The 15633-nt window shown below is 46.7% G+C and overlaps 1 protein-coding gene across 4 annotated transcripts in view; it reads left to right on the top strand.

Moving 5' to 3' along the window:
- HPCAL1 (hippocalcin like 1) overlaps positions 1-15344 on the top strand; it is a 68347-nt gene extending 53003 nt beyond the window's left edge. For all 4 annotated transcript variants that reach the window (XM_075497961.1, XM_075497958.1, XM_075497956.1 and 1 more), the window contains 3 exons: positions 9745-10147; positions 11318-11423; positions 14144-15344. In XM_075497961.1, coding sequence (XP_075354076.1) covers positions 9770-10147; positions 11318-11423; positions 14144-14241 — 582 coding nt within the window. In that variant the 5' untranslated portion in view covers positions 9745-9769 and the 3' untranslated portion in view covers positions 14242-15344. The remainder of the gene's footprint in view (positions 1-9744; positions 10148-11317; positions 11424-14143) is intronic.
- The last annotated feature ends 289 nt before the right edge of the window (positions 15345-15633 follow it).

The following is a 15633-nucleotide window of genomic DNA, read 5'->3' as shown; positions in this document are numbered from 1 at the left end:
ACGCCAGAGAAGAGAAAGGATTTTCATAGGGCTGTTCTTGGTGGCCCTAAAAATGTCATCGTGTGTCTGGGTCAGGGGGTCTTCAGCTGTCTCCTCTGATATGGAGCACTCCCCTTCTCTTAGACAGACAGTCATATTGCTCTTCTGCATAATTTATAGTGAATGCACTTAAAAGCAAATCATACTGTCGAGTGTTCAAGATTAATGCAAATTGCAGCTACTTAGCGCATGGGCTGGGACTGGAGGTGTCCTGCCATGCTGCTGCATCCGCCGTTGCTTGCCATGGACTCAGGTGCTGGGAGAGTCCAGCAAGCACAGTCCCTGACAGCTCAGCGAAGGGGTGTTGTCCATTTCTGTACAGCTTTTGCAGGAGCTAGTCACAAATTAATCCGATGTCTCCTGTTTTCTGGAGAACTTCTCCCATTTTTAATCATGGGAACTTAAGTAAGAGGTGAGAGGGGGTATTACTTATATCACTGAGCATCATACATGGCTGGAGAGGTGGTCTGTCATATCACCGCTGATCAAGCAAAGATGTCCTTCTTGTCTCTGCAATGGTACGGAAAATGGCACTTTGTGGTTGGGATCCTCCTAACAGGGATGCCAACGCCTCGCTCATCCCTGTGACCATCGGGTCTGGAGTTCACACCACCGAGGTGCTGCCTTGGGCAAACACCCATGTGTGCCCTCGCACACGTTGCCCGTGGGGAGCCACCAGCCCAGGCGTGCCTTGGCGTGGGCAGACCTTGGCATCCCAGGAGGACAGCAGGAGTTTGCCCCAGATGGGTGCCTGCATCCCAGCACAGATTTTGCTGTAATTCAGTATGCGGTGTTTGGCATTGCGTTCTCAAGGCACGAAGGTTTGCGGTTGTCCTGATAGTAACCTGAGCACAAACCTCGGGTCACGTTCCTCGTGTGATGCTCTTGTCCAAGATGTGTGCTGGGTATGTGGCTTTCCTACACCTGATAGTAGTCTCTGCACTTTTGGCTCCTTGATTTTAAAAATAAATTTAAAAAATTCCTTTGAGTCACCTGCACCAAGACTTGAGTAATATCCTCAGCTAGTGTAGAGCTTGGGCTGATTGCTACCAGCAGAAGATTGGGTCTCCTGCTGCCTGAATTGCTGCATCCAGTGGAACCGGGTTCCTTCCTTACTGGTGAGATGCTGTTCTCGTGTAGTTATTTTACAGAGTTTTTATTTCACAGGGTTTTTATGCCTCTGCAAGAAGAAAAGTTAAACTCTAGGTTTGCTTTTAGATTTTTAACGTCAGCATTTTTTTCATTCAGCAAAGAGGAAAATAAAGGTGTGAAACAATTGGATTGCTATCAATAGTGATTGCCGCTGAAGGGGAAAGAGAACAATGTTTTGAGAAGAATTTTGGTTTAGTGGAGTGTATTTCTACAGGGAAGTTAACCAGTGGCTTTTGTCCTATTTTAAAGTGATGATCTGTGTAAAAAAGCTCATTTAGAAAGCTAGATTAATAAAATAAACAGATGCATTTATATTAGATTTGAGATTTTTGGAACAAAAAATTGGGTAGTAGTAGAAATAGCTGTGTATTTGGTGGATGAAAATGTTAGTGACAAACAGTCTCTTTTGGTAGATTTTTTTCCTCCCAGTGTTTCAGTATTTTTAATTAAGCATCTAAATAAATGTTAGTTGAATTTTTGTTAAAGGTAGTTCGTTAGCATATCTCCAAAATCACATTTTTCAGCATCTTTTTCCTAAGCATACCTCTAAATAAAAATTATTTAGCATACCTCTGCTAAATAATGCTTTTTTTAAAAAAAGCAAGTTTCTTTCCACTCTTTGAAAACAAACCCAGTTCTCCTCTCTCCCCTGTTTCAAATTAGCGACCCTGAAATCCCCTTGACTCTTCCAATCCCCATGTCTCAGCACAGTACCTGCAGCTGGGGAAGGGAAGGCTGTCAGATCTCTCTTTCTCTTTTTTTTTTTCCTTTTTTTTCCCTTTTTTATTTTCTTTTTATTTTCTTTTTTCTCATTTAAGCATCATTAGCAGTGAGGATGGTCTTGCAGACCAGCCTCTGAGGGCTGAATATCATCTGTCACTGTCTCTTTAGCAAGTGTCGTTGTCCCCACGCTCTCCATCTTCTGCACGTGAATGGTTTCGATGCTATGGGGTTTGCGCAGGTGCAGTTGGCTGGCTCTTGATACTGCCATACTTCGGCTAATTATACTGAAATTTAATCCAGCGTCCTTTCTCCGAGGGCTGTAATTATTCTGTAGGGAGGACAGCTATGTAAAAAGTGGGAAGACAGCCCATATTTGTCGCTCAAATCAGTACGTACGCATCCCTTAATGCAAGCAAACAAGCCTTTTAAGAAGTCGGTGTGCCATTGAAAATCCTTTGATGTTTTAGGGGCTTTTTGAAGGTGGCTTTGCACACCGGGAGAGGAGAAGAGACTGATACATTGCGTCCCCGCTATGTAGCAGGGTGCTCGACGCGGGCTGCAGCGCAGAGCATCTGGCCTGGACGGGCAGCGCCCGTGATGCATTGCTGCCCCTTCCGCCCAGCCCTGCGCAGAGCTGCTGCGCTAAGGAAGCTTCCTGGGGGCGGCCAGCAAGGAAAGGCTGGGAAGCGGGATGTTCTTCAGTTAAATAAATGCGTCATATGAAACGCCTAACCGCCAATGACAAGACAGCCCGACGGTGCTAATTCTGTGATTTTAATTATATTAAAAATATAATGCCCTGTGCTGATTTTTATCACTTTTTTTCCCTTCTTTGTAAACTGTGAGGCTGCAAAGTTCTCTCTGGTTTCCCGGTTCACATCAGGCACCTTTCCCTGTCCCACAGGCCTGCACTCACAGAGGTTTATTTAAAATTATATATCACAATAGTATCTTCAATGAACATGACGTGGGTTTTTCCTCATGCAATGCAGCCTTCCCCGAAAAAGACCTTGTACGGTAAGACAGTGTGCTGACATGTTTTCCTTGCTCTGTAACATTATGTAAACAAACTGTAAATTTTTTTTTTTTAATGCCTTGCCAACTTTGCACAGCATCTGAAGACAAAATAGGGCTGGCTGCTTCTCCCTTGGTTTTGTTAAAAAAAAAAAAAAAAAAAAAGAAGAAAAGGGCAAAGGGAGGAGATGAGGAAAATCCACTCATGATTTTCTTTTCCTCTCTGCAATCACAACCTGCATTGCTGCCCAATCTGCTCCCACACAAATTAACCCAATTTCCTAATTTACTCAAAATATTTCTGTGCTTTTCTTACTGCATCGGAAATATTTGCCCTATACAGTAATAAGCTCTCCTCCCTGATCTGGAGAACATTATGGAGAGCTCCCCGAGGAACTGCCACTTTTCTGGTCCCAACGCAGGTCTCATTTTTTCCTCATTAGCAGCAATTCATGAATGTTTGGGAGTGTTTTGTGGTTCTTTTGTTTCTTTGCAGTGAATTTGTACCCGTGCCCTCGATGGCAAACTCTCATCTCCTGGTGATGGGGGTCGGTGTCGGCGGGCGCAGCGGGTACCAGCGTGCCCCGGCTCATTGCAGTGACTGCAACGGCTGGGAAGATACTGCCGCTATCATCTGCAAATGCCTCTGCACCGCGTAGCGATGATTCGAACATCAAATGGTTCTCAGGCTAATGCATTGATGCTCGATGTCAGAGACTAATTGATTTTTCCCTGTAAATCAGCAACATAATCCCGATTAAAGTGACTTCAATAGACAGGAGCAATCCAGAGACCTGTAAGTGAATTTCTTAGGTTTCAGCCCCTGCAGCCAACTCCATGAAATTAATGTGCCAGCCTGGAAATATTCCTCTCGCATAGCTGTTTGCAGGATTGGAGCCTTTACAATTATATCTTTCTTTGGTGAGCTGGGGGTAGGTGGTTGTCTCTAATGGGTTTTCATCCCAGACGTGGAATCGGGTTTTCAAGACCACGCAGTTCCTGGGTACATGTTTATGGATAAACTTACAAAGTAAGGTGGTTGGAGGTCTGTTACCAATTCACTGTGCCTTTTGGAAGGACATTCGATGTACATACCTGAATCGTTACTGAGTTGTCTGGAACTGAAAATGGGGGTGATACAGGGGGTAGTCCTTCCCCTTCACCCACTTTTTTTAATAAGCTTCTGAAAAGGATTTAACTTGAAGATAAGTTGCAAGTAAGCAATATTACTTATTTAAATAAAAGCATGATTAGTCATTGAAAGTGAAAAATTTAAAAAGCCCATGTATTTATTTAGTATGATCTGTTCTTCGCTTGTCAGGTTTCGTTTCTCTTTCTGTTTCCCCAAAGGCAGCAGAGGAAGGAGCTTCAGCTCCTCTTGACGCCAGCCTTTTGCATCTCAAACCCCTCAGCGTTTCCGCAGGGTTTGACTTTTTCACAGCATTATTGATTGAGGTTTCTCTTTTGTCTCGCTGCTTCTATTACGAACTTTTCAAGAGGTGAAGATATTCCTTGTTGCACTTCAAACTTTATGAAAAGGTGTTACTTCTGGCCCCAAGTCTACAGCTTGAGAAGATGAAGTGGGTGCTGCAGTAGCTGGTATGTGAGCTGGTATGTGGTTGGTGCTGCTTTTGCCGCAGGGCAGGAAAGAAGTTCACATGAGTTTACCAGGCAGGACCAGATATCTATAGCAACGTATTTGTATATCCTGTGCCTTCTCTATTGCAACGCTCTTTGCTTAGTCTACTGGCATTAAAACATGTAACAAAATCTGCTCTTTACTCCAGGATCTGTCCCAGGCCCATGTGATTGCACATTTCCCCTCCCAGTTCAGATCAGATGCATTTACTGGCCCTGGGCAAAGCATGGTCCAGAGGATGTCGTTATAATCCCATTTTGCAGCCTATTTGCTATGTGATCGTTTCTTATCACTAGGCATTTGTTGGTAGCCGGGGTGCCCAAGAACCTGTCTCCCTCTTGCAGCTTGGCCCACAGGAGCTGGAGTCGTCTTAAATACATCTCTGCGTTGCCTGAGTTGGGGAGCACTGGTGCTACCAGAGCCCAAAACATTTTTTCCCAAGGGTGTGTTACTGAAGTGTGTCAGCACAGATCTTTAGTGACTGAGGCTTTTATTTGGACTACCTGTGGGATTTTGTGTTTTGTTTTTGTTTGGTTGGTTTTTTTTTTTTTTAATACAAGGGTCAAACTTTAAAAAATACAGCCTCAGAACAAGGTACCACAGTTGCTGAATTGCCCCAGGGGAGCAGGACCTCCTCATGGCTCTCGTCTTCACCTGGCTGTAGGAAAAAGGATATTGAGGCTATTTCACAGAATGGCTGAGGTTGGCAGGGACCTCTTGAAATCATCCAGTCCACCGCCCCTGCTCAAGCAGGGTCAGTTAGAGCAGATTGCCCAGGACCATGTCCGGTTGCGTTTTCAGTATCTCCAAGGATGGACACTTCACGGTTTCTCTGGGCAACCTATGCCAGTGTTTGACCACCGTTACTGTAAAATAGTGTTTCCAAGCAAAGCCTTTCTTAACATGATGCTCACAAGGTCCCTGTGGGCTAAATCATTTTGTCTCTTCTGCACCCCAAGGCAGAATGCATCGGTGATGGATCTGATGCTTTAGGTGTTTTAATAAAAAAAAATCTTCCACCCCTGTGGGAATGGTTTTTGCCTTTCAGACCAACTTAGAGCAGTATTTGCTGCCTGGCTTACGCTGTTCATTTGCTTTGGGCTCCTGCAGTCCCAGAGGCACTGTGCTACAGGTTCAGGACCATAACACATCTCAGACACGCTTGTTCTGTTTTATAAGTGAGCACTGCAAGAGAAATGGTGCTAGATTTCGCCCTGCAAAGCAGATAGCTCAGATAATATAAAGAGTATTTATTCTGTTTCTCTGTGCACTGTCTTTCTCTGCTGGAGAGCACCTCTGTCCTACAGACAGGGATTTCACCAATTTTCCTCTTTTTATTAACACTAAATCAGTATCCAAGGGGGTTTGCACAAGGAAGTGCATCTCTAAGGAGTCATTCCTCCTTTTGCAGCCGTAACTGATGCACTAAGAGGATCCCACTTCAAGGGGTTTTTGCCTTCAGAAGGTTTGCAGTGAAAAAGCCGGGTTGGTCTCTGGCTTTCTGGGTTGCGTGCTCGGAGAACGCGTTTACCCGCAGTAACTGGTGGTTGACAGCGAGTTCGTGTAAAAGTAGGATGCGCTGAGCTTTGCTACAAGTCAGTGCGTGGATGCTGACAACCAGTCCATCTATTGGTAAAAACACAGAACTGCTACTTTAGCTGTTTCATCGTTAGCTACAGTTACTCACCGTAGTGCCGCGTAACGGGTGTGCGTCTTGGCCTCAGTAAAAGACCTTTTTTCTCATTGCTAGGCTTTTGCTATGTCACTATTGCTTATTTTTGGTGAGCCTAGAAGGACAGAGGATATAGTCAGGTAGGAGTTCTCTGGCATCTCGGTTTCTAGCCTGGGTGGATGTAGCTTATTGCAGGCAGGCAGCAGCATCACCACATAATTTTAACAAAAAATTTGGCGTGAAGCTGGAACAAAAATGCATCTGCATTTCCCCGTGTTTGAGCCTGACATGACTGAGCATCGCTTTCATGAGCGATGATATACTTGTGAAGTCTGCTGGTCCTTAATTATACTTCCAAGCTTTTCCTTGTCTGATCACCTCAAGGGCATTCCTGTGATGACGTTTGTTACTGCCACGATAGTGCCGGATGCTCTGAGGGCTTTTGCTTATCAAGCTAAGCAGGGATGGACCTCGCTGCAGTGTGTGTGGCATCGCTTCCCTGGGTGTCACCCTGGCGTGGGGGGAAGCGAGGGCAGGCGGGCTGTGCTGGAGTTAGGTCTCTGCTGACTGCCCGGGGCAGCGCTGGGTGCAAGGACATCTCTCCTCCCTGGCCTTCTACACCCACTGCAGCGAGTGATGTGGCCGGTACAGGCCCCCCCCAGCCTAATCACAGGACTGATCTGAGCATCCCAGACCCACTCCCTGTGATTTCCATTAGCAGCCATCCTCTGAGTGGTCTTGTGGCTAAATCAGCCGCTGAGCCTCTGGAAAGTGATTTGATGAAAGCATTTTATAGCAATCGAATGAAATGTCAGTTGGATGCCAGCAGCAGGGGTTGCTGCCATGATTAACGAGATATTTAGGCATTTCATTTTGGAGGAGCTACCTGCTACACGATTCACATCAAAGCTGGGGTTTTTTAGATGGGCTTTAATAAATTAATGTTAATGTTGGTTATTTAATTATTCATAACAAATTGGTTACAACAACTGCAGGGTTACGTTTGGGTTGAACACATTATGAAGCCTTTCAGAAAGCTCATATGCAAAAAAGGGTTGTGTTCAGGGCATTGCACCTTACTTTTCTGATATAAAAAGATTTAAAAGAGGAGGAAGGGTTGAAATAACCTGTAATTTGTTGAATGCAAAGACTACTTGAATATAAGGCTTTTGAAGCTGATATTAAATGAGCATCCGTCCCCATAACAGGATATATCTTACTGCTAGTAGAAGTAGTGAAATCTAATTACTCTGTTGTCTAGGGGCCTCTATTTTTAAGGGAACAGGAATAATAAAGATATTATAGGAACAGGGAGAAATGGCATTAAACCTTTTCAAACCTCTTAGCTGCCAGTTGGAAGTTTTACCATGCCTTCCCCAACCCTGTGTGCGATTAAAGCCGAGTTTATTTCTGCTTAAAGTTCGGCTCCTGCATTAAGCAGGCTCTGCTGCTCCTCCTGCCCCTATCCCAGGGAAGGCTGAGACAGCTGCCAGCGAGGCAGGGACTGCTTTTGGACCAGGCATCATGAAGCCAAGGGGATTCACTGAGGGACAGGACCCAAAGGCACCTCCTCGCCCAAGGACGGACACATAGTGTTACAATTTCTGCACTTAAAAAAAGGACCACGGTCCATCCGTTGTTTGCTCCAAGCCACTGTTTTCTGCAAATTGACTGCAGCAGAGTAGAATATTGTGTTTTCTGCCTTCGGCACTTCAAGGATGAATATCTGGAGCAGGGGAGATTCAAAGATGGAAAGGCAGCAGGAGCACCTGGGAGTTAGTGGTTTAACTGGAGGGCAGCCCAGTGCTCTCCTATGGATGATGCTGGCAGGGACCGGGAGCTGTAGCATCCCTGCGTGTTGGGAGCAAGCAGAGGTGTGTCAGGGGCCCGGAGAAAACTCTGCAATATAGTGGACAAAAATAAAGCTTTGGAGCTGAAATATTGGCAGCTTTTCTAGAAAACAGAAGTGCTAATGATAACACAGTTTTCCGTTAAGCCCGATGCATTGAACTAATGAGCAGCTGGCTGGTTTTTGTCTCCGAGCATTAAGCCACAGAGCAGGATGTGGATTTTTTGCATTGCTGAGGCGACACAGACACTAAGTGGAATACAAATAAAACGAGTGTAAATTCAGCTGTTGAAAATCTCTCTGCTGTAGAGCAACTTATTTTTGCTGACCTTTAACTTTTTTTTTTTAGGTTCTTACGCATGCCTGGGATTTTTACTCTCTGGGAAGCACTTAGTCCCTGTTATATTTTTCCCGGCCTCTGCACGCTTTGTTGCTCAGTTCTTGCAGTTTCTGAGTAGCCACGCAGTGTTGGCCTGTTACTAACCTGCCTTCCTCACCGGCTGGGAGCGAGCCTAACGGGCATAACAGACTGTGCAGAGAAATGTCATTTGTGCTGGAGCACTCGCAGGGGTTTGGATGTGACTTTGTGCAAAGCTTGTGGATAAACCTCTTGAGTCTGGGGAAGGAGATGCGGCTCGACCTCTTGCTTGGCAGCCCGGTTTGGTTATTGCTGGGAAGCCATGAAAGGCTGAAAGGGATAAAAGCCAAAAATACATCATGATATCTTTTTTCCCTGTTGTTTCCTAAGTGCAGATTGACCATCTTTCATTTCGTTGAAGGAGCTTTCCTGTTGCTGGGCAGTCTCACCTGCGCATCACAGGCGCTGTCAAAGGAGGGAACAAACCCAGCCCCCTCCTGAAATCCTGATAAAATCCTGAGATTGAAATGCCCTTTTGCCCACATTGAGGAATATTGAACTTACTGAATAAGCTTATATAAAAGTATAAACCCCAATAAACCTGGAAGGAGTTGCTTTGCCAAACGTTTTGCTTTAAAAAGCCCTTTTCTCTGCTTGTCCGGGGAGGCAGAAGGTTGCGATCTGCTGGAAAGGATGAAGTCCCTTGTGCCGGTGCTGCTGTCACGGGAGGAGATGCTCCGTAAGCCAAGGGGTTTCAAAGAGCATCTGGATGATGTGAATGCGGCTGGCACAGAGCCACCTGCCCTTTCTGCCCCTTGCCTTGTCCCTGCTTACTTTCACTTTTGAATAGATGGATTTTACTTTTCATTGCTGCTGCTGTCCCTTCCCGCTCGGTCATCGCAGCAGATCAGCCTGCTGGAGTGGCTCAGGAGTTGGGATCCAGACCTGGGCATCGCAAGCCATGTGATAGAGTGGGATTGTAGCAGAGAAATAAAATAGTGAGGATTATTATTTCCTAAATAATAAGGATTAATAATAAGGGTTAATATTTCCCAAATAGTCCCTCCCAAACTGCTTTCCCTTGTCCTTCCGCGGCATACTAGTAACTGAGAGAGCTGGGAGGAGAGGAGAAGAGGCCAGGTGAAATGAGATATTTTCCTAGTGATTTGTAGCATCCTTTTTCTCCTCTTTCTCCTTGCCCTGCGCAGGTTCTGTGCTTCCCACAGGGCTCTGCCTGCCCCCGGCCCCTCTCCACTGAGTGGGGCTGGAGCTGAGGCAGATGCTCTCTTGCTTTGCAGCCGCTGAACCCGGATCCAGAAGAGGATGGGGAAGCAGAACAGCAAGCTGCGCCCCGAGGTGCTCCAGGACCTGCGCGAGAACACCGAGTTCACAGACCACGAGCTGCAGGAGTGGTACAAGGGCTTCCTAAAAGATTGCCCAACAGGCCATTTGACTGTGGAAGAGTTCAAAAAAATATACGCTAATTTTTTCCCCTACGGCGACGCGTCGAAGTTTGCGGAGCATGTCTTCCGCACCTTTGACACCAACGGCGACGGGACGATTGACTTTAGGGAATTTATCATCGCCCTGAGCGTCACCTCTCGGGGCAAGCTGGAACAGAAGCTGAAGTGGGCGTTTAGTATGTACGACCTGGACGGCAACGGGTACATCAGCCGCGGGGAAATGCTAGAAATAGTGCAGGTGAGGCATTGTCTCTATTTTGTATTTTATTCATGTTGCTGTAACCTCTTCAACTTGAGACATCTGGAGCTGGAGATGAGGGGTGTGCTGAGCTGGGTCCCTCCTGCCCCAGGGAGGCTCCTGAGCCCCTGGTCCCCAAAAGGACACTGGGGGCCATGGCGGGACCTACGAGGTGCAAATGAGGAAAGAGCCCAAGGGACAAACAGAGCACTGTGCAGCTGGCCCGCAGCCAAAAGCTTGCAGCTCTCCCTGGGGATTTCTTAGTGGGGTGTTGATGGGATCAAAAAACCCTAAATGCAAATTTTACTGACCTGATTAATCTCAAAATTAATACCTTGAAACTTCAAATCTGAGTCAACGTGAGCTCCGAATGAAAGGCACGTCTTCCTCTCCCGAAGGCTGGGGGCGCGTAGCCCGGGGGCTGTAGCGGGGGGGCGTGCGGGGCAGAGCCCCCTGTGCCCCTGCCCCACGTGCCGTCAGGGCTCAGCCGTGGCAGTGGGCTGCTTGCCGTCCGCTCTGCAGCTGGGGTCTGTCTCCAGTGCACTGCAAAGGGGCAGGGGGAAGCAGGGAATGCATCCAGCCGGCGCCCCGGCGGTTGGTCCTCATGGCTGGGCAGGGGTGGTTTAGGAGGAGGGCTAGGACTGGAGGTGGCCTAAAGAGGTCTCGTCTTTATTCACGTTCTTGTAAGTCTGAAAATGCATTTCCTTACCCATCCACAAAGAAAAACAACTCCTATTCCTATATATTCATATTCACCTGTAATCCATACAACACCCCACACCCATACACGTAAGTGAGTGTATGTTGAGAGCCAGCCGAAGAGGCGATGGCTTAGCCCAGTTGCAGAAAAGAGAATTACACACCATTGCCTCCTGTATTTTAGCTCAGTCCTGCTCGTACATTAATCTAAACCCTGACTGTCAGTTAAACTGACCCAGCAGTGTGGGAGCTTCTTTTGAAGTGCGAATGAATACAGGAAAGAAAAATATAAAAAGCTGAAGTCAAAAATTCATATTTGTTTTGGTTTATAAAGTCCCACAGCTGCCTGCCAGGGTCAGCTGCCTTTTTTTATTGCTACGGGCTTAAATGCTTTTTCTCAGTCCTGATGCTTTATTGTTTGGGTTGTGTTTTTCCTATATCTTTTTTTTTTTTTTTTTTTTTAATACTCAGGCAATCTACAAAATGGTTTCATCAGTAATGAAAATGCCGGAAGATGAATCCACTCCCGAGAAGCGAACAGACAAGATCTTCAGACAGATGGACACAAACAATGATGGTAGGATCTCCACCAGCACCCCTTCATAGGCTCTAGATGATGGTATCGGGGGGGTGAGGGATAGAGGGCAGGGATGTCCCCACCGGTACCTCTGGTCTCTGCCTGGCCTCAGTGAGCTTCTCCGGTCCATAACATATAGGGTGAAGAAGCAGGCAGTGTGTGACAGACTTTCCTGCTGGGGGGACAAAGGGATGGGAGAGGAGCAGTCCTTCCCTGACATTTCATGGGTAAATCCCCTTCTGCAAAGGCTCCTCTGAAACTGCTCTGAGTCCAATGTCTGGGTTGTTTTCTCTGGGCATAGCATGAACTAGGCACAAGGTTGCCCTTGATAGGGTTGCAGTCCTGCGCTTGTCATCCGTAATGAGGATTGGGGATGTGGTTGGGTACCTGGAAGCAAAAATTCCCCTGTGTCCATAATACTTATTTTCTGTACATGTTTATGGCGTGTGTATGTATACGCATGGTCACATGCGGTCCTGCAGCGTTTACGCTGTTGCAGCATGCGTGTCGGGGGGATGTAACAGCTCCCAAGCCAATTATGGAACCACTTGATAAATTATCTGACAGCGTACCCGTCACAACCCCTCCACCTGAGCTAGCTCATTTCCTTAGGCTCGAAAAACACAGGCAAAATTGAGCAATTTCCTCTGCCCATCAGCCTGCCGACATGTTTCCTCTCGTCGCAGTCGAGGTGGAGCTTTCCCTGGGAATTACCCTGGCAGCAGCCGAGGTGGCAGCTGCCCATGTCGAAATCAGGAGCTGTATCCTACTGATGTGCTCAGTGGGAGCAAAGATTTGGTTCTAGTGCTGAGATGTGGAGACCTGGAAAAATATGATCTTATGTATAGAAAGGTTTTTATTTAAGAGCATTTTGTGGCTGTGTTTTGGCATCTGCTGCTGCAGCCCCCAGGGCAAATTCCTGGCCTTGCTGAAGTCCTCAAGTATTTTACCTTTGACTTCATCAAAACTTGCACTTTATCCCCTGACTTCACATGTGGAGGCCCCTAAAATAACACGATTAAAGTATTTTTGTTCTGCGGAAAGTAGCGGCGTGTGCAGATGTGTGACAGAGTAGTGGTCGCAAAACCTGCTATATACATCCTCCATCTGTTGCACTTTGTTGCTGAAATAAAGTCATCCTATTCCCGGTAAAATACCAGCCCTGCAAGCCATGTAGTGCCAAGCAATAAAGTCTGCACAAGGGGAAGTGCGTGTGCTTTTGGTGGCTGGAAATGTTTCCTCTTCCCCATCTGACTGTTGGATGTCGCAAATAGATTTTGATGTGTGCTTTGCTTTGAAGTGTTGCAAGGAGAGGAGAAAACTAATAAATGTCCTGATAGTTACGAGTGCTCTTTGTCAGGCTGATAAAAACTTAAGAAAACACTTGATTTGGGAACATTAAAAGCCAGAAATTAGGACAGAAGTATGCCATGGGTGTTTGAGCTTCTGTAATTTCTACAAGAGGAAGGTTTGCTCATTCCTCCCCGTTCAACCTGATTCGGGTGCTGGCCACCGAGCTCAGTCCTCTCCCCGTCCCCGCGGCAGGCTGGAGCATCCTGGGGCTGGTGAAACCCGGCCCCATGAGCCTGTGCCTCCCTCCCTTCGGGGGCACGTGGCCAAAAGCGGCAGCAGCCAGCTGCCAAGTGCAAGGTGTTCGTGCCTGGGTCCTGCCTGTCTCGAGCAGAGCAGTTGGGGTTGGGTAAGGGTGGCCCTGGGGTGTTGTGTGAGGCTGGGGGTGGGTTGTGCTGGGAGCACGAGATCGATGGGAGATCACCAGACGCAGTGCCAGGACGCAGCAAATGCTTGTTTCCTCCAGTTTGTAAAGAGAACTCTTTCATTTCTCTTTAATATTGCTACGGCTTATTTCTGCCATGGCTCAGAGTGCTGAAGCAGGAGAGTATTGGTGATAGCAGGCAAGGCAGAGGCTGCTCGCGGGCTCCTGATGGCATTTTGTGCAGGGGACTGGTCCTGAGCTCGGGAAAGACCTGCCAGGAGGCTGGGTCGCCCCAGGATGAGGTTGGGAGACCAGATGGGACCTCTCCTCCGTGCTGTGCCACGGGACTGTTGCAGCCAGGGGATGCTGGGCTGGTCGCTCCTCATGGTTGCTCCTCCAGAGATCACCTTTTCAGACCCGCAGACTGTTACAGGGTCCGTCCAAGCCAGGCCTAAACCGAAGATGTGTAAACCAGAAATGCTCAGGAGCGACACGTGGCAATAGGTGGCTCTCCCAGGGCTGGCTTTTCTCGCTGCCCTGGGGGGGGTCCCATTCCCGTACACCCCGCGGGGCACAGCAAGTGGCTCGTGGGCACAGGAGAAGCCATCGCTGCTCAGCCCTACACATCACAACAAAGCGAGAGGGTGCAAAGTGGAGACATTTGGGATATTTAGGTTTAAAATGCCATAGTAATATGGGCGTAGTTTTCAAAGCGTACATGTGTTCAGGTACCATACCTTGTGTTTATGTGTCATGTAATTTGTATAGTCTGGTTCTGGGCAAAAAGCTGCCAAATGATATTAGAACAGTTGTTTTTATATTTTGTACTGTCTTTTTAAATAAAAAATAACACTTACCGCGCTAGATTGTTTTGCAGAAGAAAAACGCATCTGGGCTTTAAGGGCTTGAGTAGGATTTGGCTGCTGTGCATTGCAGCTACAGCAACGGTGGCAGCAGCAACTGACTTTTTATTTATTATTTCCACTTTGTTTTCCCTCCCTTTCAGGTAAACTGTCGCTGGAAGAGTTCATCAAAGGTGCCAAGAGCGATCCCTCCATTGTGCGGTTGTTACAGTGCGACCCCAGTAGCGCAAGTCAGTTCTGATTAAAGCGGACAGTGTGCACAGAGAATCTCGGCTTGTGTCCAAGCTTTGCTCGCAAACGGATGCCTTCTCAACCATCCCTCCACACTTCGCGGATAAGATCCCATTGCCAGATTGTGTGTGTGTGTGCGTGTCCGAGCGAACCAGCCCTCGCTCCCCTCACTAACACCAGTGCAGCTCTCCTTCGGCAGCTCCGTTTCTGCTTCCCTGTAATGTTGCGATTCACTCTACACATTTTAAACGTTAATCGAAAGGTATGTTTACATGCAGCTACAAAAGAGTTCAAATCGCTGGTGAGATACCACTTCACTTAGTCGGTAAGAAAGGTGATGTTCTAGTAGTTCCTGAGAAGATGCTAGGTAGGACTTTTACCCGACATAGCAGATGGTAGATAATTTATTTTGCTTCAGAAATTACTATGTAAAAAAAAAAAAAATGTGGACTGAATGGAGTAGAAAGTTAAAAATAAAAAAAAGAAAGAAAAAAAAAAAAAAGCGCAGCTTTCCTGGGCATGGTTCCAGTTTTCTTTTTGAGGAAAATTGCTTGCACTTATCTAATGGTCTTTACTTTCTTTTAATATATATATAAATTATATATATATGGTGAAGTAAAATTTTAAATATTTAGGTCATCTATTTAAGGCATAAAATAGAGTTTGAGCTTTGTTTCTTCTAGTCGTCTGTGATTTATTCAAATCTTGGAGATTGTTTCTTTGTGATATTTATGCATTAGCAAATTGCTGTTCGGAAAGAAATGCATGACTAGCAGTTTGTGGATATTTCACTCTGTTTAATTCCTGAATGCAAATATTTGTTCATTTTTACTGTCAATCATTCCAACGTTACTGTATTAACAAAAGACCTGAAAGGAGTTCATCCTCATTTTGTATTTCTCAGTGGAGTCCTACTTTCTGGTGGTTGCTGCGTTAAATGGCTTTTGAGTGCCCCGAGGTGACGTGACTCGCACTGCTGTTCTCGACTTGGCTACACCTCCTCCCTTTTGCTGTTGATATGTTAATAGTCTTGTGCATTCCAGTGTTATTTAATATCTGCCTAATGCCAAGAAATATTAATTGAAATAAAAGACTACTTTTCTTGTCACTGCCTGTCTTGGTCTAACCCATGCAACAAGTCCCTAGCATCGCGTGTTTGGGGGAAGGACGAGGCTGGCTCCCTGCCCAGCGTGTCCCCGTCTTGTCCGTACACTGCCTTGTAAGTACGTAGGGTTTTTTGGGAGCCCGCTGTTGTGTCTGGGTTAACACAGTGGTGTTGGTGCCTGTGGGATCCTGCTCCATCCCGGCTGGGTCCTGGGTGAAGGCAGTTCCTTGGTGAAGATCACAGGAAGGCGACAGCTTGGTTTCCGCTGGATGCAGAGCAGCTCAGGGCACCAAAGGG

The sequence above is a fragment of the Mycteria americana genome, chromosome 3 (genome assembly GCF_035582795.1).
Source record: "Mycteria americana isolate JAX WOST 10 ecotype Jacksonville Zoo and Gardens chromosome 3, USCA_MyAme_1.0, whole genome shotgun sequence".
Classification (NCBI taxonomy): domain Eukaryota; kingdom Metazoa; phylum Chordata; class Aves; order Ciconiiformes; family Ciconiidae; genus Mycteria; species Mycteria americana.
The sequence above is the reverse complement of the archived record's forward strand: the minus strand, read 5'-3'. Positions and strand labels throughout refer to the sequence as shown.